At 40.0% G+C, this 25,328-nt stretch overlaps 1 protein-coding gene across 20 annotated transcripts in view; it reads right to left on the bottom strand.

Moving 5' to 3' along the window:
* LOC114651964 (sorbin and SH3 domain-containing protein 2-like) overlaps positions 1 to 25,328 on the bottom strand; it is a 439,918-nt gene that overhangs the window by 86,207 nt on the left and 328,383 nt on the right. For 14 of the 20 annotated variants that reach the window (XM_051928410.1, XM_051928408.1, XM_051928414.1 and 11 more), the window contains one exon: positions 17,182 to 17,238. The exons of the other annotated variants lie outside the window; for them this stretch is intronic. In XM_051928410.1, the coding sequence (XP_051784370.1) occupies positions 17,182 to 17,238 (57 nt within the window). The remainder of the gene's footprint in view (positions 1 to 17,181; positions 17,239 to 25,328) is intronic. 20 annotated transcript variants of the gene reach the window in all.

The following is a 25,328-nucleotide window of genomic DNA, read 5'->3' as shown; positions in this document are numbered from 1 at the left end:
CCACCAAGATATGCAATCGTTTAAATCAAAGCGCGAGTCGAAAAACACCATCCCATAATATTAGTTAACGATTAACACATTTCTATATGTATTGTAAGCATACAATACAACTGATAATATGTTGCGCTTATTTATCTGGTGTACTGACATTTTTGTGCGTTTAACGGCTGAAATCTAATGTGGTTTGTGCCCTTCAGAATGAAAAGAGTTTGCATTTACCTTTTTAATAAAAGGCGAGCTTTTAAGCCTGAGAAATCACCCCGTAAATGCACACGTTTAATTGCACATGTGTTAATATGTATGCTTACACAGTATTAAAAGACACTCAACAAGTACACAGTATTAAAAGACAGTCAACAATTAATGTCATTTACCTTCGTTCCCGCGTTTGACTTGTGCTGTAAATCTCTTCCTCGTTTTAAGTTCACGTGATTACGTAGGAGGCGTAATACGTGATGACGTGATACGTGACTCCGCCTCCTCCATTAGAGTATATGGACAAAAAACAGGTTCCAGTTATGACCATTACACGTAGAATTTCGAAATGAAACCTGCCTAACTTTTGTAAGTAAGCTGTAAGGAATGAGCCTGCCAAATTTCAGACTTCTACCTACACGGGAAGTTGGAGAATTAGTGATGAATGAGTCAGTCAAACAGGTTCCAGTTATGACCATTACGCGTAGAATTTCGAAATGAAACCTGCCTAACTTTTGTAAGTAAGCTGTAAGGAATGAGCCTGCCAAATTTCAGACTTCTACCTACACGGGAAGTTGGAGAATTAGTGATGAGTGAGTCAGTCAAACAGGTTTCAGTTATGACCATTACGCGTAGAATTTCGAAATAAAACCTGCCTAACTTTTGTAAGTAAGCTGTAAGGAATGAGCCTGCCAAATTTCAGACTTCTACCTACACGGGAAGTTGGAGAATTAGTGATGAGTGAGTCAGTCAGTCAGTCAGTCAGTCAGTCAGTGAGTCAGTGAGGGCTTTGCCTTTTATTAGTATAGATTCTACATATACACATATGTACATATACATATATATACATATACACATCCACATATACATATATATATACATATACAAATTTACATATCTACATATATATATATATACATATAAATATAGACATACATATATACATACATTCACATATATATATATATATATATATATATATATATATATACTGTATATATATATATATATTCTGTGTATGTATATATATATATATATATATATATATATATATACTGCTGAGGTGGGTTGGCACCCTGCCCGGGATTGGTTCCCTGCCTTGTGCCCTGTGTTGGCTGGGATTGGCTCCAGCAGACCCCCGTGACCCTGTGTTCGGATTCAGCGGGTTGGAAAATGGATGGATGGATATATATACTGTATATATATATATATATATATATATATATATATATATATATATATATATATATATATACAGTGGAACCTCTAGATACGAGTTTAATTCGTTCCAGAACTGAGCTTGTATAGCGAATTTCTCGTATCTAGAACAAACTTCCCCATTGAAAATAATGGAAATCCAGTTAATCCCTTCTGCACCCCAAATATATTAACATAAAAATCAATTTTCCTAACAAATAACACTGATAAATTATATATACTGTAGTCTACCTTTAATAAATAACACTGGTAAATAATATAACTGATTATTAAAAGAATCAAAACAGGTGTCCAAAGTGCAGTAGAGCATTCAATAAATCTTTAAATAAATAATCCTTAAAACAGTTGTGAAGTGGAGGTTTAAAATACACAAGAATAACAATCCTTTAACACGAGGTTAAAACGTCAACAAGAAGCAGTCTTTAAAAACAGATGACAATCCCCGGTGCTTCTTCTCTGTTAGCATCTCACCTGCTTCTCCCATGCGGGCTCTGCAACAGGCGAGACACTCTTAATGCAGCTGACCTTCTCTACACCGTCCTGCTTCAGCTGTTTGGCTCGCCTGTTCAGCTACACGCGAGCCTGCGCGAGCCTGCACTTGCCTGCCTGCCTGCCTTCTCTCTCTCTCTCTCTCTCTCTCTCTCTCTTTCTTTTCTTTTCTTTTACTTTTTCTCCCCCTTAACCGGCTCGCGCTTCTCTATATATGCGGGGAGGACATGGCAGCTGCAGCCCATCAGCCACAGGAACAATCATGGATGTGGGCAGTTTCCCACCTGTGCACTTAGGTGAGAAACGCAGACACCGCAGATCACCCTGCGGCTCGCTACAGCTACCACGCCCCCTTGCTAAGCCGCGAGCTATACCCACAGCCTGGCTCGTGGCTCGTTACGCGAACCAATGCTCGTATTTAGAGCTGAATTTTTCGCTCATACTTTCCTCGTATTTTGAATTTCTCGTATACAGAGGTGCTCGTATCTCGAGGTTCCACTGTACTGTATATACAGTGGTGTGAAAAACTATTTGCCCCCTTCCTGATTTCTGATTCTTTTGCATGTTTGTCACACAAAATGTTTCTGATCATCAAACACATTTAACCATTAGTCAAATATAACACAAGTAAACACAAAATGCAGTTTGTAAATGGTGGTTTTTATTATTTAGGGAGAAAAAAAAATCCAAACCTACATGGCCCTGTGTGAAAAAGTAATTGCCCCCTGAACCTAATAACTGGTTGGGCCACCCTTAGCAGCAATAACTGCAATCAAGTGTTTACGATAACTTGCAATGAGTCTATTACAGTGCTCTGGAGGAATTTTGGCCCACTCATCTTTGCAAAATTGTTGTAATTCAGCTTTATTTGAGGGTTTTCTAGCATGAACCGCCTTTTTAAGGTCATGCCATAGCATCTCAATTGGATTCAGGTCAGGACTTTGACTAGGCCACTCCAAAGTCTTCATTTTGTTTTTCTTCAGCCATTCAGAGATGGATTTGCTGGTGTGTTTTGGGTCATTGTCCTATTGCAGCACCCAAGATCGCTTCAGCTTGAGTTGACGAACAGATGGCCGGACATTCTCCTTCAGGATTTTTTGGTAGACAGTAGAATTCATGGTTCCATCTATCACAGCAAGCCTTCCAGGTCCTGAAGCAGCAAAACAACCCCAGACCATCACACTACCACCACCATATTTTACTGGTGGTATGATGTTCTTTTTCTGAAATGCTGTGTTCCTTTTACGCCAGATGTAACGGGACATTTGCCTTCCAAAAAGTTCAACTTTTGTCTCATCAGTCCACAAGGTATATTCCCAAAAGTCTTGGCAATCATTGAGATGTTTCTTAGCAAAATTGAGACGAGCCCTAATGTTCTTTTTGCTTAACAGTGGTTTGCGTCTTGGAAATCTGCCATGCAGGCCGTTTTTGCCCAGTCTCTTTCTTATGGTGGAGTCGTGAACACTGACCTTAATTGAGGCAAGTGAGGCCTGCAGTTCTTTAGACGTTGTCCTGGGGTCTTTTGTGACCTCTCGGATGAGTCGTCTCTGCGCTCTTGGGGTAATTTTGGTCGGCCGGCCACTCCTGGGAAGGTTCACCACTGTTCCATGTTTTTGCCATTTGTGGATAATGGCTCTCACTGTGGTTCGCTGGAGTCCCAAAGCTTTAGAAATGGCTTTATAACCTTTACCAGACTGATAGATCTCAATTACTTCTGTTCTCATTTGTTCCTGAATTTCTTTGGATCTTGGCATGATGTCTAGCTTTTGAGGTGCTTTTGGTCTACTTCTCTGTGTCAGGCAGCTCCTATTTAAGTGATTTCTTGATTGAAACAGGTGTGGCAGTAATCAGGCCTGGGGGTGGCTACGGAAATTGAACTCAGGTGTGATACACCACAGTTAGGTTATTTTTTAACAAGGGGGCAATTACTTTTTCACACAGGGCCATGTAGGTTTGGATTTTTTTTTCTCCCTAAATAATAAAAACCACCATTTAAAAACTGCATTTTGTGTTTACTTGTGTTATATTTGACTAATGGTTAAATGTGTTTGATGATCAGAAACATTTTGTGTGACAAACATGCAAAAGAATAAGAAATCAGGAAGGGGGCAAATAGTTTTTCACACCACTGTATATATATATACTGTATATATATACTGTATATATACATATCTACTTATTGGCTCCTGTATTTAGGATATAGCGGGTTCGATAATGGATGGATGGACATTTGTATGCATAGCCCTATTTGCCCGTTTTCGTTTTTTTTCTTTCTTCAGTAATATTTCAGCAAACCCGGAGCTTGTCAGTTCAAATCCTGGTACTGACACCACTGTGTGACCCTGAGGAAGTCACTTCACCTGCCTGTGCTGCAAAAAACAAAAGTAATGTAAGAAATTGTACCTCAGATGTTGCAGGTTGCTGGAATAAAGGCATAAGTAAAATAGATAAATATGTATTATACACATAGGAAATATTAATTTATTTTCAGTTAAGTCATCTGCAGCAAACCTTTATAAATGAGGGTTTCTCCTTCTCCTTCATTGAGGTTTTCTCTTGGAGAGCTTTTTTCATTTCATTGAAAATTAAAGTAGCAGCTGCCAAAATATGTAGCTTTCTTATTAATTTTTCAACATTGTGTAAAATAACTTTATAAAGTAACATAAAAGGTTTAAATACTGGTTATCCTTTTACACTAAAATATTACTAAAGAGATACAAAAAAAGTAAAATACATATGTTCTTTTTCTTTAAGGAGATTTAATATTACTGAAGAAAGAAAAAAAAAAACTAAAACAGCCAAATTGGGCTATGCATACAAACTTAAAAGGTTTAAATAAAACAGAAATATACACTTTTATTTTTACTTGCTTAACTTGTGGAGGGTGTATCCTGTAGCAAAGCCCTAGCTTTTTTCGTGAAACCCCTTTTAGGGGGTGGGGGGGGTTTTGTAGGTGACTAAGTCAGTATGACTTAGTCACCTCAAAACCACCCCACCCCCCCACTGAATGTGTTGCTATATATTGCCTTTGATTCTTGTAAGTGTAAGCAAAATCCTCTGATGAAGACCCCTGATAGGGGTTGAAAGCTCAGGAATAAAACTATTTTATGATACGTGATTCGTATATATATATATATATCCCCGCGAACTACTGCTTTTAAATTTTTATTAAGAAGAAAAGCTTTTTAAATTGAGGGAAAATATCCCAATAGCAATTTGTTAAGGATCTGTTTTTTTGTGAAGCAGCCTTAACACAGCTTTTCCGCTGTTTTATAAACGAACGCCATATAAGGTCTTCCTTTTTCCTTGGTTCGCCAAGGAAGGAGCCTTTTTATTAAATCCAAGGGTTCTTCGCTTTTTTTTTTTGTTTGTTTATTACGATTGTTATAGTTCTGTTTGTATACGACGTTGTCAGTTCAGCACTCAGGTTGTAATATGACCAAGCTGTGCAAGCTTACTGTTAAGAATGCAACGTATAGTTGTACATGAGAAAAGCAATCTTGCCTCAAATCAATGGCAACCTTTTGTAGGTCTATGAACTTAATTTAAAGTTTAGGTTTACACGGTGCTTTCTTTCCGAAGTACCTGCACTCATGAATATGTCTGTATGCGTCAGTCGCTCAAATCCCCGCGCTTCGCACCGGCGAAGTACTGCTTTTAAATTTTTATTAAGAAGAAAAGAAAACCTTTTAAAATTGAGGGAAAATATACCAATAACAGTTTGTTAAGGATCTGTTTTTTTGTGAAGCTGCCTTCACTCGAGTAATCACTTCGAGCTGATTTGCTGGCTAACCATAAGCGTTACCTGGTAGGTAACCACCCATACAATCAGATTGTGAATCAGACTACGAATGCCATGAATGTAATTACCCCAATCTACATGCTGTCAAATAAACGAACCACACGCCGTGGCGCAATTTTAGGGGCTTCGCCTATAGCTCTGACGTCCGAGGTTCGATTCCCGTAAGGGAGTGAAGTGAGTGGGTGGTTACCTACCAGGTAACGCTTATGGTTGGCCAGCAAGTCAGGTAACATCAGCCACGGTGCCTTCAGTTGTGAGAAGCAGATCATAGAATGGATGAAAATAGTTTACTGTCAAATAATGCAAAGAGTACGCGACACGTCTTTCCCCCTTATTCTTGGCTCATCAGGCGTACACACTCACTGCACTCGCTTACGGTAATCGAACCTCAGACGTCAGCGCTAGAGGGGCTTCGCAGCGGTGAAGTATTGCTTTTAAATTTTAATTAAGAAGAAAACAAAACCTTTTTAAATTAAGTCTTAAAAAGAGGTGTAAAGATATTGACAATAAGCTACGCAAACCCACCAAGACATGCAATCGTTTAAATCAAGGCGCGAGTCGAAAAACACCATCCCATAATATTAGTTAACGATTAACACATTTCTATATGTATTGTAAGCATACAATACAACTGATAATATGTTGCGCTTATTTATCTGGTGTACTGACATTTTTGCGCGTTTAACGGCTGAAATCTAATGTGGTTTGTGCCCTTCAGAATGAAAAGAGTTTGCATTTACCTTTTTAATAAAAGGCGAGCTTTTAAGCCTGAGAAATCACCCCGTAAATGCACACGTTTAATTGCACATGTGTTAATATGTATGCTTACTTCAGTTGCATGTTCACAGTCTTATTCTTGTTTTTATATTGCTTTCCTTTTAGCAGTTATTTTCTTTATTTTCCATCCTCAACTGAACACCGATACACCTTTTGGATACAAAATGTAGATATATATTTTTTCCTTTTTCTTTCTTTACTGTGCAAGCAAAGTATACTGGCATTAAGGATAGTTTTAAAAGGATTGTTTATGTGTCCATTATGATTTCTGAGAATATTTAAAGACACCAGGTAAGGAGCACTAAACTGGTCAGCATTCACTTTACAACCTTGACATTTCTTGAACTACAAATTTAATATTATATATTATGCCTGCTTTATATTACAATAATAATAATTATTATTATTCTATATTAGCATTAATGTTAATTATAATTGTGAATTTCCCCTTGGGATTAATAAAGTATCTATCTATCTATCTATCTATCTATCTATCTATCTATCTATCTATCTATCTATCTATCTATCTATCTATCTAATTATTAGTGAAATTAGTTAAAACAGAAAAACCTGATCATACAATGTAGAAATAATGTGTGTCTTTTATACTGTGTATGAGAAGAGGATGAACTAGCTCAAACAATGAGGCAAAAGAAAGCAGTTTTAAATGTTAGTGATTTGTATTTTTATAATTGAAAAGAACTTTAATTAAATTGTATCATTTACTTTTAAAACTGATATTCTATTTATAAAATGGTTCTACCATTAAGCAATTAACCTATATAGTTTGTTATATTTATTTATTATTTACATTTACACATTTTATAAATAAAACATAATTGGTTCTAAAATGCTACGTAAAATTTACATTCATTTATCTAACGTAGTAAGCTGCTATTTTCTTTGACATCATCTATCAAAAATTGTGAAAGTCATAAAAACAAATACCGCACACACCTATAGTTCACATAAAGTATACATACAGTACATGAATGTAAATATATAAATCTGTTCATAATTCATTTAAACTACCAGAATACAAGTGAAGCGTTATATAGGTACAATAATGCTATATTAAAGAGTAAAATAGCAATACTAATACATTCCATGGCATAAATGGATTCATAAAAGGGTTATAAGATTTTTTTACTTGGGCCACTAGAGCAGGCCCTGGCATAGATGTAATTTTTCAGTCTTTAAAAATCAATAAAAAAAATGTAAAAAAAATGAAATTCTGGCCAAACAGAAGGTAGGTATGCTCCAACGTCAAACATCGGCACTGTATCTGATCATGTTCAGTTCTGACAGGAGAGCGTCCCCCGTGTGGGGAGAAAAGCACACGGCCATGGTATCTCTGGCAATCAGAAGCTACACTCTAAAACACACATAGTTCTGATCTCTCTCTCAAAAATGTGAAACGTTACTCCTTAGCAATCTGTAGATGATAATGTCTGTTGAACAAACAGGTATCGCTAGCTAAGTAGAGACAAGGTATGCTCCAAAACGTGGTGAGAGGTAGACCAACTTGAATGGAGGGTGGCGTGTGAGTGACGAGGGCCCCAGCACCCTCCCCTCAGCCTGCAGCCTCTCTCTCGGATTTACACAAATAAATCAGTACCACATGTGAACTATAATGATTAGCGCAATCAGAGAAGTCACGAAATCATATATATATATATATATATATATATATAAGACAGAGAGAGAGAGATATTGGGTATATAAAGTGTTATTTTGGCCCTCAGTAAAACTGTTTCATACCCCTGATCTAGGGGGTTTTAATAAATTGAAAAACAAGGTGAGGAACTTGAAATATAAAATGACAGGGACTTCAAGGCTACAAAGGATAACCAAACCTGTTCAAGCCCCATCACCAGGTGTTAGGTCCAGAGGTCTGGAACTGCAGTGTGAGCCTTAAGGCCCTAAAGTCGCCAATGCCTCCAGATCTTTCACCTCTATGCTTAGGAAAGGGAGATAGATAAAAGATTACAGCAGAGTTACTGTAGTGATATTAGGACTTCAGGGTCCAAATGGAGAGTTACAGGTGACATGAACTAGTAGTAGTTTAATTATGATGGAATGTTTGAATGTTGCATACCCAATGTTATTTTAAAGTGAGTTCTTCAATAACAGCACTGAGAGAAGTCTGCTAAGAATATTTTTAGAACATTAGAAGAATCTAGATGAGAACAGGCCATTCAGCCCAACAAAGCTCGCCAGTCCTATCCACTTAATTCTTCTAAAAAACATCAAGTCTAGTTTCGAAAGTCCCTAAATTTTTACTGTATACCATGCTACTTGGTAGCTTATTCCAAGTGTCTGTGGTTCTCTTTGTAAAGAAAAACTTCCTAATGTTTGTGTGAAATATACCCTTAACAAATTTCCAAATGTGTCCCAATGTTCTTAATGAACTCATTTTAAAATAACAGCCTTGAGCCACTGTACTAATTCCTTTCATAATTTTAAACACTTCAATCATGTCACCTCTTAATCTTCTTTTGTTTAAACTGAAAAGGCTCTTTTAATCTTTTCTTATAATTCATCCCATGCAGCCCTGGAATCAGCCTAGTCGCACTTCTCTAGACTTTTTCCAGCGCTGCTATGTCATTTTGGTAGCCTGGAGACCAAAACTACACACAGTACTCCAGGTGAGGCCTCGCTAGTGTGCTATAAAGTTTGAGCATAAATTGCTTGAACTTGTACACTATACATTGTGCTATATAACCTAACATTCTTTTAGCCTTCTTAATGGCTATTGTTGTTTGATTTCTTGCCAAATGTAGCTTTTAATTGTTCAAGCCCATGCACACGGCTGCGTTGTTTTGGCCATGTGCTGTACCAACTATGGCGGACGTTAATCTAGAATGGTGAATCGTTACATGGGAGCCAGAATGATGAACAATGGACTGAACATAATGCAACAGGTCATCAAAACACAAGGAAGATGTGCAAAAACATCTGAAATGCATCTTCTTATAATGTAGGTCCACCTCTCATGAAAATATTACACTCAACCTTTCTTCACTGCTTTTGGTCAGTAGATTCAACACTCCGCCTTCCCTTTTTCTTCCTCTTGACACAGTCAAGGTTATTTTTCCATGTGTTTTCGGTTTTGTTGTTACCACATGTGTGTTTTCATCGGACTTGAAGTGTATTAGTGATACCTCATTTTTTCACTTTAAGAACTGTCCTTGTGAACTGAGTTTGTTGTTGAACAAGAGTAACATTTTATATTTTAACATCCACTGCCACCACTGTGCCATTGTTTGTTTCACTTTGCCTTACACTTTACTTTTGGTCCCAGTTGACCCTGAACTACAGACAAGCTGTCTGTTCCACAGTGGGCTTATGACAGTCATATTTGCAAAATTAACAATATATTGATTATACATTATTATCTTTAGTGAATCCTTTTATTGTTCTCATCCTACCTTTTTAATCCATTTCTTTAATTGCATTGGCATACTTAAACACTTCTATAACTGTAGTAGCTATCTAATGTGCTTATATTACATATAGTATATTAAGGTATTTTAAAGTGAACTATACAATTGGGGCTAAATATTTATTCTAATACTGTAGCTCTTAGAGAAATTAGTGATGATATTCTAAAAGCTGCTGATAAAGTACACTTAAAAGACAGTAGCATGGAAATACTTGTTACAAAGCAAGTTAAATAAAATTAAGGCACAAGAAGTATGCTCCATCAGCAATAGTAATTAAGTGGGTGGAACAAAAATCTGTAGCCACTGTAAGCCTTCCAGGATCTGATTTTGATACTTCAGGATTAGTACAATATACTCATCTTACTCCTTTTAGAGCTGGTGGTATTCCAGTTCATAGTACATAAAGAGCTTTCATTAGCTTTGGTCATTTCATCCTTCTTCTAAGTTCTTACTTTAAGTTCTGGTCCATGCATTGCCTGTGTGGATTTTCAATTTTCCACCCCAAGTTCTTGTGTGCTTTTTCTTGTTATTTCTCTTTTACACTCACAATCCGAAAGACATTCAGATTAGCACACTGAGAGCTTTCAACTTGGCACTGTATAAGTGATGGTGTGTGAGTGGGTATGCTCAGTGATGGACTGTGATCTGGTACATGATTATTCCCACACAATAAGGATATGCCCTGCCTTCAGTAATCTTACTGTAAATGAATGATTGAACAAGCAAAATAAATGAAGGACGTTGCTCCAATCTCTATTTGTGATGAGTCTTGGAAATATTCTTGGCTGCAATTTTAACTATAACTTCCAATATATATACGAAGCCTATCAGTGTTTTATTTTGAAAATCTACAGTACCCAGCACATTAAAAGTCCACCATTATCTCTCCTTCTTGGACATTGAAGGTACCAGCAATGCCTTACTTTCCTTTTCTTTTAGTTAATAAATAAACATTAATAAATAAATTGCAATGATTAAAGTGTTCTATTTTTTATATTTCCATCTAATATAAGATATAGAAAAGCAAACAAATGTAATACAGTTTGAATAATATTTTCAACATTGCATGTTTTAATCAATGGAACAAAAGTCTAAATCCAAAGAAATGTAAATAAAAAGTCTATATACTTTTTCAGGTAACTGTGAGTTCAGGAAATATAAAGATTTTCTAATTTTCGACAAAACTAACAGAAAAAAGTATCTTTCTTTATGTTATGAAAATGCTTTTTTAGTTAGGCAGCCAGATCATGTATTTTATTTTAAAATTATATTCACAAGCTTATCCTGGAACATCAAACCAAGTGAAAACTATAAAGATTTGATCAATTATAAAATAATAATAATACAAATAACGAGTAAAACCAAACACTTCACATAAATAAATATCTTCATTTCTATTTTTACACCTGTAAAATTCCACTTCCAAAAACTGAATTGGTATTTACAACTCTAAATTCCAGTAATCTGCCAAAATGCCTGAAAACTATGTAGACAACTTCTGTAAACCATAAAAAAACAATACAATTGAATAAGAGATTTAGTGAGCATCACCCTGAAGCTTCATTTAAGAATGTGCCGCTGGTTCCAAAAGTGACCAGAGCCAATTTTGAAATAAAAGGAATTTAGTTTTTTTTTTTTTTTTGTGCTTCTGTGAATGCTGAATAGTTTACAATGCATCACAACAAGTATGCAGCTCAATGTGCTTCCATGTTTTATTTCAAAAGGAAAGTGAAATACACACACATAAGCTAACCTTCAGCTACCATGCAAGACTGAAAGTAAAGGTTTAGCACTAATGGCTCAATACTGAAGAAATAAAAGACTCTGTCAACTCTGACTATGTGCGAAGCAGCTGCTCCAGACCACTGCAGAGGCTAGACCATGCCAGATACTGCATTTGTATTTGATTTGTAGTATTTCTATTTCTTGTTCTTTGATGTTTTTTTAAATTCCTGTTCTTTTTTTCCCCAGTGATCCTCACCATTTTGTGGCAAGGTGGGTGTGCAAAATTACCACAGTTGCACATTAAAAGAAGCCGGTATATACAGTGAAGCAAGACCCTATGTGATACTAATACTCGAGCAAACATCCATCTGTTTTCTATATCTGCTTATACAAAGCAGGATCAATTTAAAAAAAAGTACGAAAGTTTTGTGGTTTTTGTACTAGCTTTGTGTATGTCTTTGAAAACACTGATGAAAATTCATGAATCCTCAGTTTTAAGATTTGCTAACAACAACACATATGTTTTACTCCAAAAAGAAAGACTTCGTAATCTTGGGTACTCATACTATTTATCACGTATGTCTGTTAAAGCATACATGTTTATTACATGAACGATTCATGAATGCACTTGAAAAACTAAAAGTACACACATCTATTATATAAAAAAAATCTTGGGACGAGACTTTTTCAGAGAGATGAGATAAGACATTTTCAGAGAGATAATTTTAAGTCCTGCGAGACGAGACGAGACGAGACTTTGTACCAAGAGATGAACTGAAAACCTAACAGATCCAAGCGGGGGCAGAAATAAAAGACAAACAGTAGAAGAAGAAAAGACAAACAGTAGAAGACAAAGTAGAATGTCGTAAAGAGGTTCAAAAATGTTGGCGCGACACACATGCACAACAGGTTAGAGATTATGAAAGTACTAAAATTCGAAAGTCTCAAAAAACTGATAGTAAAGATTGCATTAGCGCTAACAAACGGAAATTATTACTCGATGAAATAACGGAACAGCAAAAAGAGATCGGATATATGGACTTAGGTGATATGACAGAAGTATGTCGGCTTTAAAGTTTAAGTCAGAGACTTGTAGATCATCTAATTCGTGTTGCCATCAGGGAAAAGTAGTGTTTCTTCCCAATGAAGAGGCATATCCACGACAAATAAAAGATTTGTTATTTGGTGAAAGTGAAATTCACAAACACTACAGGCAAAATATCCAAATCTATAATAATCTGTTTGCGTTCGCATCATACAATGCTCAAAACATAGATTTACATGATTCAGGACCATACACTATGAGAATCTGTGGTCCTGCAACAATTAAAGCTTCTACAAGTTTAATTTCAAAGAAACCACAATTCGGTCAGGTTTATTTTTATGGTCACAAAGAAGTGACGCAACATAGAATCAAAAGAGTTAAATGATCGGACTTATTAGAAATTCTATAGCCAATAATGGATACAAATCCATACATCCAAAAGTATCGCACCTTACACAAAATTTATCTGAAAAACACGGACAAAGAAGTTTTCTTGGATTTCTATAAGAATCTGAAAGATCACACTCGCATATATAATAAACCAACATGTGACAAATTGTGAGCGATAATGATTTCGAAAGACAGAGATATCAAAGACAGAGTTGATATTCGTGTTTATCCAAAAGCACAGGACGATTCATTGCAAGTGGCAGATCCGGGAAATGACAAAGGTGCAGGGCCTGCACGGGGGTTGGCTAGCGAAGCGAGCAGGGGGCAGAGCCCCAGGGTTTCCATAATATTTCAATGTGGATCCTGTGAAGAATTTGTTACACAAGTGTGCATCAAGAACAAAATACTGAGGAGTGGTGTCAGTGCTATAAATTACAGTGTACATGCATACTAAGCATCCAGTTAATACAGTTGCCTATATGATTAAAGTTTGGGTATATGGAAGAAATTTAAATTGTGTTAATTTTATGTACATAGCCTGCTCTAGTGTTTTGTAATGGAGGTGAAGGGTATGGTCTCAATGTGAAAAGAAATGCCTTGAAACTCACCGAATATGTCCACTGTGAAGCAGCAAAGCTTTCTTAAGACATTTTATCGCATATTCTTGATACTATTTTCATGCGGTAAGGACATGTTTCTTCTTCGCTGGTCTCCTTGCACCAGGCGCCTTGGGTAGAGTTTAGACACACAGCCCCTCACCAATTGCCAAATTTCCAAAAATTACAAAGCTTTATCTTGCCAAAAACTGTTTTTTTTTCTTCTGTATTCTATGTAACAACAGACAGATGCATGCTCAAACCATATGATTGTATTTTTTGTAAATGGCAGCTAATTCTCAGCAATTGCAATCTGTGTTGTTATTTTACATAGCCTGCAGAGGGAAATTTAAGCAGAGCGACAGCATTGTGGTGAAGAGTGCACAAAAATATTTCATTGTACTTTGTACACATAACAATAACTCTGAACTGATTAGGATATAGCGGGTTGGAAAATGACTGACTGACTGATTGCAAAACATTGCAATTTTTATAAAATCCTTAGATTTTTGAAAGAAGTAAGCCACTTGCATGTTGATGCTAGGTTTACAGGGCTAATCGACACTCACCATTATGCACTTCCCATTGTGTGCTGTGCTCACGCATAATAAAAAAAAAAAAACTCAGAAATTGAAGAAGGCAGAGAGTATGATAAGGCCAAACCATGATAAAACAAATGGAAGCTCTACAAACTGAAGTGCAGAATTGATCTTCTTTTAAAATGGCAGAATCTGACAACAATGATTTGCTTTTTTCGTTCCAAAAATAACATGGATATTTTTTGTGATTTTTGTGCAATGTCAAGGTATGGATCAATACCAGATAACACCTTTTGAAAAAAATACATGTATTTTGTGAATTTAAACACTCTGGTTTTCAACTTGGGATCTTTCAGCTCCATTATAAAATGCAAGAGTAAGCTATGCATTTTTAAACTTTATACAAAATGCTTCACTTTAGAACAACAGTTTCATGTGGCAAATTAATATGTACCAAGATTGTAAAGATATAACTTCCATTTAAAAAATACCACACTTATCCTTTATGTAAATGTGTTATGCAGTTCCTAGAGTCAGACTACCTACAGTATAATAAAGTGCTATTATTAAACACCCACTCAATGGGCCTATCTAAACTGCCTTTATATCTCTCTTGCTTTACACATTTAAAATATGTATAATTATAGCCCTGGAGGTAATGGGATGTGTTAGGACTTTGATATCAATCATTTATAAAGCAAGAAATAAATTTTTTTACTTCTATTGTTATGATTAGGAGTTTCATATATAAAATGCGCAAGACCTCCAAACTAAGATACAAAAGCAGGCTAGGGCTTTCACTGGCCTGCCCAGAAAAGGTTCACCCCAAAGTAGCCAGTCCCCACACTACTACCTGCATGCTGCAGCCCACATAGATTTAAAGTATAAAAATGTAATAAAGTTGCAGAATTCACAAACAATGCCTCACAAGAGAGAGAAACCATAAAAACATTGCCTTCTAAACAAAAGGCAACACTGAAATTTATAAATGAAGAATTTTATTTAGCAAACAAAAAAAGAATAAAAAGGCAGAAATGCTCAAAAGAACAAAAAATTATTTGCTTGAAAGGTAATCCAAAGGTGAACAAGTCCTAAAACATAATCCAAAAGCAGAATCCAAAGACAGAATCAAACAAATGCAAAAACAGAAAAATCAAGGAAGCACAATACTTATAACATACTCCAATAAGAACTTAATGTTCCACTACTTTGTGCTCTTTTGAGCTAAACTTTAAAGCCAGGAGGAGGACCCAGCAACAGTGATGTCAGGGTGGATCCATCTTATGGGCTTCCACCCACAAAGTACATGGAATGACCTCACATTTAACTATATAGTACACTGACATATAATAAACAAAATTAATAAGGATAACACTAAAACATGGGAAATAATAAGCAAAAACTGAATAATAACAATAAAGCAGAAAATAAACAGAAGCCAGAGAATAAACCCTGGATGCCATCTGACATTTACAACTAAAAATATAGAAATGCGACAAATGATACACTGATTTTTTTAACAAAACAAAAAAAAAACACAGTTCCAGTATTCAGAATTTTGAACTTTGTGGGCTTTCTCTGTGTATTGCATTCTTTTCTCATATGCCTGAGACATGCGTGTAAGGTAGACTAGAAACCTATATGAGTGAGTGCTGGCATATGCATCCTATCAAGGTTGTTTCTAGCTCGACTGCGCATCCATAATGGACTTTACTCTAAACAACCCTGTAATGGAATCTTTGATGTCAGCAAATGCAGGAAGGATGGATACACAATCACTACAATATTTAAGGAGTTAACATACTGTGATTTGTCAAAGTAAAAACCTGCTTTGCAGCAGAGAGACATTTTAGAGGCATTGTCAAAACATCAAAGGTAATTTGTTTCCTATTAAGAATTGAAAAAAATAACATGCAAAAGTTACATCTCCATATATTTTAGCTGTGATCTTGTTAATTAAAACTAATTATGGATTAGCTGATAATGTGCATGAGACTATTTTTCTATCAGCTTCACATCTGAACCAGTAGAATTTTAGCACTTGACTTCAAAATAAAAGTACACATCTATGTCTTGAGGAGAACTAGAAAATATTTGCTTGTTTATTTCATTCCTAACTATGACAAGTTGGAATGACAAACTGGCATTACAAAATAACCAATATTAAATGTAAACACTATTATCCATTATGTAATTAAAATAACTTAATGTACAGGCTTTTTATTTTTTTATGTAAAGAAATCTAATATAGATAAATATTCACCCATTTTTGTGTTAGCAAAGTTCAGATTGCCTCTAATTGTGAAACTATCCATCCATCCATCTTCCCGACACACTTATCCACAGATCAAGCATCAGGTACAGGGCAGGGGCAATCCCTGAATAAGCAGCCAGTCTTTTGCAGGTTGAAAACACATAAAGACACATGCACACACACACAGGCCATAGGGCCATATTAGCATCCCTAATCCATCTAACCTGCATGTTTTGCAGAAAATCTTATTTTGGAAAATTCTTCTTGTGATCTTATTTTTCAGTCACTACCTAGAGATCATGTACATTGGTGAGCATGTGGATGTAGCCTAACCAGGAATGTGAAGGGTTCCTTTAAAGGACTTAGCTCTTGTTTCATTAAAATAATCCAGTACACTATCAATAAAATAGACGCCACTGCACTAATTTATTGGTCACTGTTGTGATCAACTCTACTGCCATTCAAGAACAAGCAATACTTGAACTTCTCCAGCTGGGCCAGCTGCTTATCACTTTTTCCTGTATGGAATGAATCACTCTTTTCTGTGACAGGACCATTACTTCAGATTTAGAAGTGTTACTTCTTATCTCTGTCACTCACTCTCAGCTAATTTTTAAATGATCAAAACATTTTAAAACTGTATTATTTAAAGATCAGATTTACTACAAACAACCTTGAACAAATCAGAACTGAAATTGAAATTACCTCAGCAGAGACACTTGAAGAACTTTCCGGCATATAGTCCAAACGTTTTTTAGGAGGCTTGTTTCAGAATCAGCAAATTAATGAAGAAGTGAAGAGATGATGTGAAGCAAAGTAAACAGCATCATGGGGGAGGGAGTGGAAACATGTAGAAAATGACATGATTAGAGTAGAGAGACATGGCAGCAGTACCGCAAACATCAACTCAAACAACAAAAACAAAAATAAAAATACATGCATTGAAGAGACAGAAACTGAAGAATCTTGTAGATAAGATGTTGTACATTGAACTTCTTTCAAATTATGAATTGATTTTAGTTTTCATGTTTTCTACAGTAGCAATGGCCAGTGGAAAAAATAGGCAAATGTTTACATTAGAAAAAAATATTTCTGGACAAACATAATTTATGTAGTCAACTGTGATTTGAAAGTAAAACACACACAAATGTATTTTCATTTGAGATTTCATAATGAATATATGTGTGTATGTATGTATATATATATATACAGTAATCCCTCGCTATATCGCGCTTCGCCTTTCGCGGCTTCACTCCATCGCGGATTTTATATGTAAGCATATTTAAATATATATCGTGGATTTTTCGCTGCTTCGCGGGTTTCTGCGGACAATGGGTCTTTTAATTTCTGGTACATGCTTCCTCAGTTGGTTTGCCCAGTTGATTTCATACAAGGGACGCTATTGGCAGATGGCTGAGAAGCTACCCAACTTACTTTCTCTCTCTCTCTCTTGCGCTGACGTAGGGGGGTGTGAGCAGGGGGGCTGTTCGCACACCTAGACGATACGGACGCTTGTCTAAAAATGCTGAAAGATTATCTTCACGTTGCTATCTTTTGTGCAGCTGCAGCTGCTTCCTGAAACGACATGCTGAACGGTGCTTCGCATACTTAAAAGCACGAAGGGCACGTATTGATTTTTTTATCTGTCTCTCTCTAACTCTCTCTCTCTCTCTCTCTGCTCCTGACGGAGGGGGTGTGAGCTGCCGCCTTCAACAGCTTTGTGCCGTGGTGCTTCGCATACTTAAAAGCCAAACAGCACTATTGATTTGTTTGCTCCTTTGAAGAGGAAGATATGTTTGCATTCTTTTAATTGTGAGACTGAACTGTCATCTCTGTCTTGTCATGGAGCACAGTTTAAACTTTTGAAAAAGAGACAAATGTTTGTTTGCAGTGTTTGAATAACGTTCCTGTCTCTCTACAACCTCCTGTGTTTCTGCGCAAATCTGTGACCCAAGCATGACAATATAAAAATAACCATATAAACATATGGTTTCTACTTCGCGGATTTTCTTATTTCGCGGGTGGCTCTGGAACGCAACCCCCGCGATGGAGGAGGGATTACTGTATATATATTCTAACACACATGTATATGTGTATGCAGATATATATATCTATATGAGTATGCAGATATATATATATATATATATATATATATATATATATATATATATATATATATATATATATATATATATATATATGTATATATATATATATATATGTATATTGTGGACTATGGCCGGCAGCTTATGCCGGCCAACACCCCCAAGCTGCCAGGTGGAGCCCTTCCTGCAGCGTGGAGATGCCCCGAATTCCATCAGTGCAACAGGACGAGGCTCAAGGACGAGGACGGAAGAAATAAAGTGCTTCCAGGCTGAAGAAAAATGAGGAGTTTTTACCTGACCCGGAAGTGCTGATAGTCATGGACTATAAAGGACTCTGGGAAATCCCAGACGGACGAGCTGAGTCGGGAGGAAGGGTGACAACGCGCCTGGGAGTGGAAGGTTGATTATTGTTATTGTGTATTGATTTATTGGAGTATTGTAGAGTGGAGGGTGCTTTGTGCACTGTATTGTCCGAATAAAAATAATTATTGGACTTTTATCTGGTGTCTGGCGTCTGATCTGAGGGTTCAAGTGAGCGATAGCGCCCCCAATTTGTCACTATATATATATATATATATATATATATATATATATATATATACACCAGTAACGGCGCACTGCACACTTGACATAGTTTTCCTCCTCTTTCTCTGTACCTTTAACATTCGTTTTCTCAGAGGTTGATGCGCTTGCTGCTTCCTTAGCAGCTCTTCTTTTCTCCACCCTAGCGGCCCGCTTCTTCTCTTCTTTCGTTGGCATCTTTTTGTGTTAAAACTGATTAAATTAGTGTTTGTGTTGCAATTACTTAGTATGTTTTCTTTAATTTTTCACTTAAGCTGGCACTTAAGACTTCAATCTGCCTCGAGAATGATTTAAGATATGAAGAGGTAGGGAAAGTGACGGCGAAGGAGGTAAGGATGAGAACGGCGCCCGTACATACAGTATGTGCTACACGGCTGCCCTGCTGGGTGTGGTTGATCCTACAATAAAATAAAATAAAAATAAAAACAGGAATAACCTTGGAGGTCAATCATCACCCCGAAAGCGGATAGTAGACGTCACATAGTATATGTATACCAAATTTCAGGTCAAGAGGTCAAAATGGTTTGTGAGCTACTGGTGATTTAAAATCCTGGACGTACAAATGGAAAGCCACGGTAGCGTATTATATATATAAGATATACACACACACACATATTTATAAATATATATATATATATATATATATATAATATATATATATATATATTGTGATAAGCTGCCCGGACACAGACAGACGGACACCATATTCAAGTCCACCACACGTTTATTGTACATTATAAATACAGTTCAATAAGTGCACAAACCCAGTGCCAAAGCACCAATCTCCCCAAAGTCCAGGCTCTCACTCAGTCTCTGCCTGCTCGTCAGGCCGCCTCCTCTCTCCTGCCTCGCAACCTTGTCCACTCCTCACCCGACTCCAGTCCTTCTCTGCAGGGAGGCGGCCCCTTTTATAAGTGCCCGGATGGGCTCCAGGTGATCCCCGACACTCCCTAGACACTCCCTTGTGTGGCGGAAGTGCCGGCTGTGTTCCCGGAAGCCCTCCGGGTGTTCCCAAACTTCTTCCCCCCAGTACTTCCTGGTGTGGCGGAAGTGTTGGGGTTCCGGGTCCTTCAGGCATGGGGGCGCCCCCTGGCGGAGACCACGGGCCCCTACAGGGTTGGGCTTCCAAGCCCTGCACCCGTGGCCCTCAAAGGAACCAGGGCGGCCGCCCCCTCGTGGTCCGGAGGAGGAATGAGCCCTCCTCCTGTCCTCCTGGGCGTCCCGGCTGGGCACCACCCCCAGCCGCGTGCCACAGTACCCCACCGCAAGCTGAGACCCCTGGGCCCAGCGGCCAATCCCGTGAGGGCAGGTTTTCCTCGGCGGGAAGCCGACACACTTCGTTCCAGGGCCCGGTCCTATAAAAAAGAAGACAGAACAAGGGGCGGAGACGCTGCCCTGACGCCGCCACTCGGCGTCTCTCTGACGTCTATACGGGCAACGCTCCCCCTTTTGACCGGCACCCCGGTGCTTGTCAGCTCGGCCCCCCTTTCGTGGCACCCTTGCCCCTCGTGGTGGGACACCGGACGGGTGCGCACGCGCGCCCGTCTCCTCAGCCTTCTGTGGGTTTACCCTCTGCAGGCGCAGAGGGTGGCCCTTCTCCAAACGTGAGCATCCTGCCTCACGTTTGCCTTTATCGGAGGAACCGGCATTCTTCCCTCGGCTCCCCCTTTTACTCTTGGACGCGGTGACGGACTGAGTCTCCTTATAGCGTAAAAAGAGACCCTGTCGCGTCTGCGTCCTTTTAACTCGCCTCAAGGCTGCGGCAGGCTTAGGAGGGAGGGCGCTAGGACCCAGGGCACTTAACAGCCCACGTCCTGCTAGTCCCCTCACTGATTCTCCCCTCACCAAGCACGCAGCACTCACCGCCACATCTCCTGTAGGAGATCCCCCTTTTGGACTCTGATCACAGGGTTCACAGATCCTGTCGGTGGGACCTCCAACATGCTGTACGGGATCGATGAAACTTACCGGTCCCGCTGTACCTCTCCGGCCGAAGGTTTGCTCGCCGCGCCGTTTCGTCCGCTCTTCCAGCGCCTCCTCTGACGCGACTGGCTTCCCCTCCAGCATCTGCTCCCCAGCACGGAGGGCACCTAGCATTTGTGGATGCGACTCCACAGAACACTGATCAACCGCCAGCGCCTGTAGAGCCGCAGACATGGACGAAAGTACAGCCAGCAGTGAGCTTTCCTTATTGTCAGCTACAGCTGCTGGCTGCTCTTTAAGGCTCTTTGAAGAATGCACGCACCCAGCTGCACATTCTCCCTTATCGGAGGAACTGGCTTCCTCAAGCCGCTTCCTCCATTTACTGTGGGACGCCGCATCAGTTCGGATCTGCCCATTGTAAGAGGGCAGACCCAGCCCCGCAGGCGTCCGGAGCTTCACGGGGTCGGTTTCCCTTACCTTCCCCGCTGTGCCTCTCCGTCCAGGAGTTCCTGCAGCGCGCCGATCCCCTCCTGCCTGCGGCTCTCGATCCGACGCCACTGCCATCCCTCCTGAGTCCAGCGTCTCCGCCCGGAGGGCACATTGCTCGGCCGGCAGCGACAGCACGAGCTGGATCTCGCTCTGCAGCTCCTGCAGTATCGCTGCCAAAGAGGAAGAGACAGTCGGCGGTGTGCTTACCTTCCAGGCGGCGCCACTCGCCGGCTGCTCTCCGTGGGCTCTTTCCTGCAGCCCACTCGGGTTACTTGGAAGCACGGGACAGACATTCCCTGCTCTCGCCTCCGACCAATCGCTGGCGAGAGGACAGGACACGCTGTCCAATCCCGTGCCTGTTATGAGGAGGGACTCCTGGTCCGCCGCCATTTTGGCTCTACTGCCCCTGGTGCGGCGCCATTCTGGCTCTTGGAGTTGCAGCTCCATCCTGTCTGCAGCTCTCCCGACTGCAGCCTCCGCGCTGCCGACGGCCCGTGGACCAGCACGCCTCTGCCACAGACGCGGATCCAGGCATACCCTGCCGGTAACAAAAGAGGGAAGTCCTACCCCGCAGGGCAGACCGTTGTTACGCAGGGCACTCACCTCCCGGATCCCGTCATCCAGCCGTATCTGCTGCATACTGGCCTTTCCTTCAGCGATACCGTCCTGGCCGCCATTTCCGACAGCACGTCGGTCGGAGTCTGCTGCACTCCAGCCACGCCCGTTGGCGCTCCTCCGCACCCAGGGGTAAGAGCCGTTTTGCGGACTACTGGCAGTCCCGGGGGAGAATCGCTCCCGCGGAGTTGTGCATGCGTCGCTCCCGCGGCGCGTGTGGGGGTTCCGCTGCTGCGCCGGGCTGCTCACAGAACATTTTTTCTCTACAGGTTCCTGCCTTGAACCAGGCAGACCCTCCTGCCGACTACGCCACTGTGATAAGCTGCCCGGACACAGACAGACGGACACCATATTCAAGTCCACCACACGTTTATTGTACATTATAAATACAGTTCAATAAGTGCACAAACCCAGTGCCAAAGCACCAATCTCCCCAAAGTCCAGGCTCTCACTCAGTCTCTGCCTGCTCGTCAGGCCGCCTCCTCTCTCCTGCCTCGCAACCTTGTCCACTCCTCACCCGACTCCAGTCCTTCTCTGCAGGGAGGCGGCCCCTTTTATAAGTGCCCGGATGGGCTCCAGGTGATCCCCGACACTCCCTAGACGCCCCTGGAAGCCCTCCGGGTGTTCCCAAACTTCTTCCCCCCAGTACTTCCTGGTGTGGCGGAAGTGTTGGGGTTCCGGGTCCTTCAGGCATGGGGGCGCCCCCTGGCGGAGACCACGGGCCCCTACAGGGTTGGGCTTCCAAGCCCTGCACCCGTGGCCCTCAAAGGAACCAGGGCGGCCGCCCCCTCGTGGTCCGGAGGAGGAATGAGCCCTCCTCCTGTCCTCCTGGGCGTCCCGGCTGGGCACCACCCCCAGCCGCGTGCCACAATATATATATATATATATATATATACACATACACATATAGAAGATAATGTCTGAAAAAGTGTGTGCGTGTGCATATATATATATATACTGTATATATATATATATATATATATATATATATGTGTGTGTGTGTGTGTGTATGTATTGTAGCGGACAGCCAGGTCCCATGCCTGGCCGGGACACCCCTTCACTGTATATTCAGGGGGAGCAGCCCTGGAAGGTGCAGTACCTCCCCCTGGACGCTGGATGGCCACCCCCCTGGGTTGGAGCGGTACCTTGTTGGGATCTGTGGTGGCCGCTAGGGGTCGCAGCATGGGTCCCTGAGCCCAGCTGGACTAATCTTCAGCCCAACCGGAAACCTGGAACACTTCCAGGTGGGCCATAAATGGAGCCAGCAACCACCACTCAACGGCCAGAGTCGGGAGGAGGAGGACTAAGCTTGTGGAGGAGTGGTGATTGAAGAGAAAGAGAGAGAGAGGAGTGTTTTGGTGTTGTAGTTTTAGTGTTTGGGACTGTGTTGTGACTGGGGGGATTACGGGGAAGACGTGCCCTCCAGCTGAAGAAAATAAAAGTTTATTTATTTTATACGTGTGCCTCCGTGTCCAATCTGTGTCGGGTCGGGTGGAATATAACGCCTTTCTTACAGTATATATATGTATAAAAGTAGTCTTTTGAGGTTTGTATCTTCTGATTTATTGGTACTTTGTAATTGTTGCAATATTCCATAGAAAGAAATTGTCAACTATGGCCCTGAGCACCTGTTTTCACATGATGTGTGTCCTTAATTCCATCCATCTCTTTGTTTTGGTTGACAAAATTATTTATGCAGCAGTCACATAATGAAACGTTCGAGCGCGTATCCATAGAATTTTGTAGAAAATTTTTATAGAATTTTATAGAAAACCTATACTAGACTCAATCTGACCTATACTAGACTCAAACTGAACTATTTCGGCCATATAATGCGATCAAATTCGCTAGAAAAATCGGTCATGCTAGGGATGGTAAGCGGCAAAAGAAGACCCGGCCGCCAGCGGACTCATTGGCTTAACACCATCAAAACAAACACGGGCATGAACATAACACAGCTCAAAGAAGCTGTGCAAGATCGAAAAGCATGGAGAGAGCTAGCCTATAGAATCGCCGAAGGTCGGAAATGATTGAACGGATGACACACACACACACACACATAATGAATGCAGTAAGATTAAAAACAAGGAGCATATCCCTTAGGGGCTGACTCTATCATTGTGCCTTACTTCCTTTGCAAAAACTTCTAATACTTCATTTAGTGTTTATTAGAATATTTACCTGGCTTTTTGTTTTTTTTTTGTTTTTTTTTTATTTGTATCTCTTACTTTGGCGTAACTTTACCTATTACCTTTATTTCCGAATATCTGCCTGCCCTTGATTAATGTTTTGGATTGTAGACATTAAGGTGTATATATATAAATGTATATAGACAGTAGTTCCCCTGTGTTCTGTGGTGCTTAAGAAACTTCTAAAAGGACACCTTTTGTATGCTTGCAGTCTCACGTTTTATTGCAAATACAAGACAGGGAGGGGAAAAGCTGTAAAAACCTGTTACTGCAAACTGAGCCATGAGTCCTTACAGCTGAGAGCATTCCCTCGGTAGCTGGAGTTCAGTAGAATTCAACCTTATCGTCTTTAGTGTCAGTGGTCTCTGATAACTGATTTCCAGTATAACATCCAGTACTAGGGTGTTATATCGTGTTAGCCATTATGAATGTAGTGAGAAGTCAAGCAAATCAACACCTTTTATTGGCTAACTAAAAAGATTACAATATGCAAGCTTTTGAGGCAACTCAGGCTGCTTCTTCAGGCAAGATGTAATCATGCAAAATTCTGAAAGAGAGACGCGTTTCAAGATGAGTTCTCCATGTTAGCACAACATAAAGTTGGAGACTCATAGTATGAGTGAGCGTCTCCAAAACATCTGATTTATTATGAGAGGCTGGAGGAACAGAAATTTACGGAACTCTGCCACTTCGTCTCACAATCATCATGTGTAAAAATATTTAAGCTTTCACTGTGATGATGGGAACTGGGATGTCAATGTTACATTAGTAAAAACGTTTGGTTGCCTGTTGAAGAGCCACGTGTGGCAGGCTGTCAGTTGAGGATCCATGTGTTGTACCTCTCAGCCTCTTTGGGAGAACCAGGCAAATTGTCTCCCCCCTCTGTTCCATGTGATATCCAAGCAGATAGCCCAGGAAAAACTTTGGTCAAACAGGTGAGGTTCTTCTC

This window comes from Erpetoichthys calabaricus, chromosome 5, assembly GCF_900747795.2.
Source record: "Erpetoichthys calabaricus chromosome 5, fErpCal1.3, whole genome shotgun sequence".
NCBI classification, from domain to species: Eukaryota; Metazoa; Chordata; class Cladistia; order Polypteriformes; family Polypteridae; genus Erpetoichthys; species Erpetoichthys calabaricus.
Note: the sequence above shows the minus strand (reverse complement) of the source record. Positions and strands in the feature narration are given on the sequence as shown.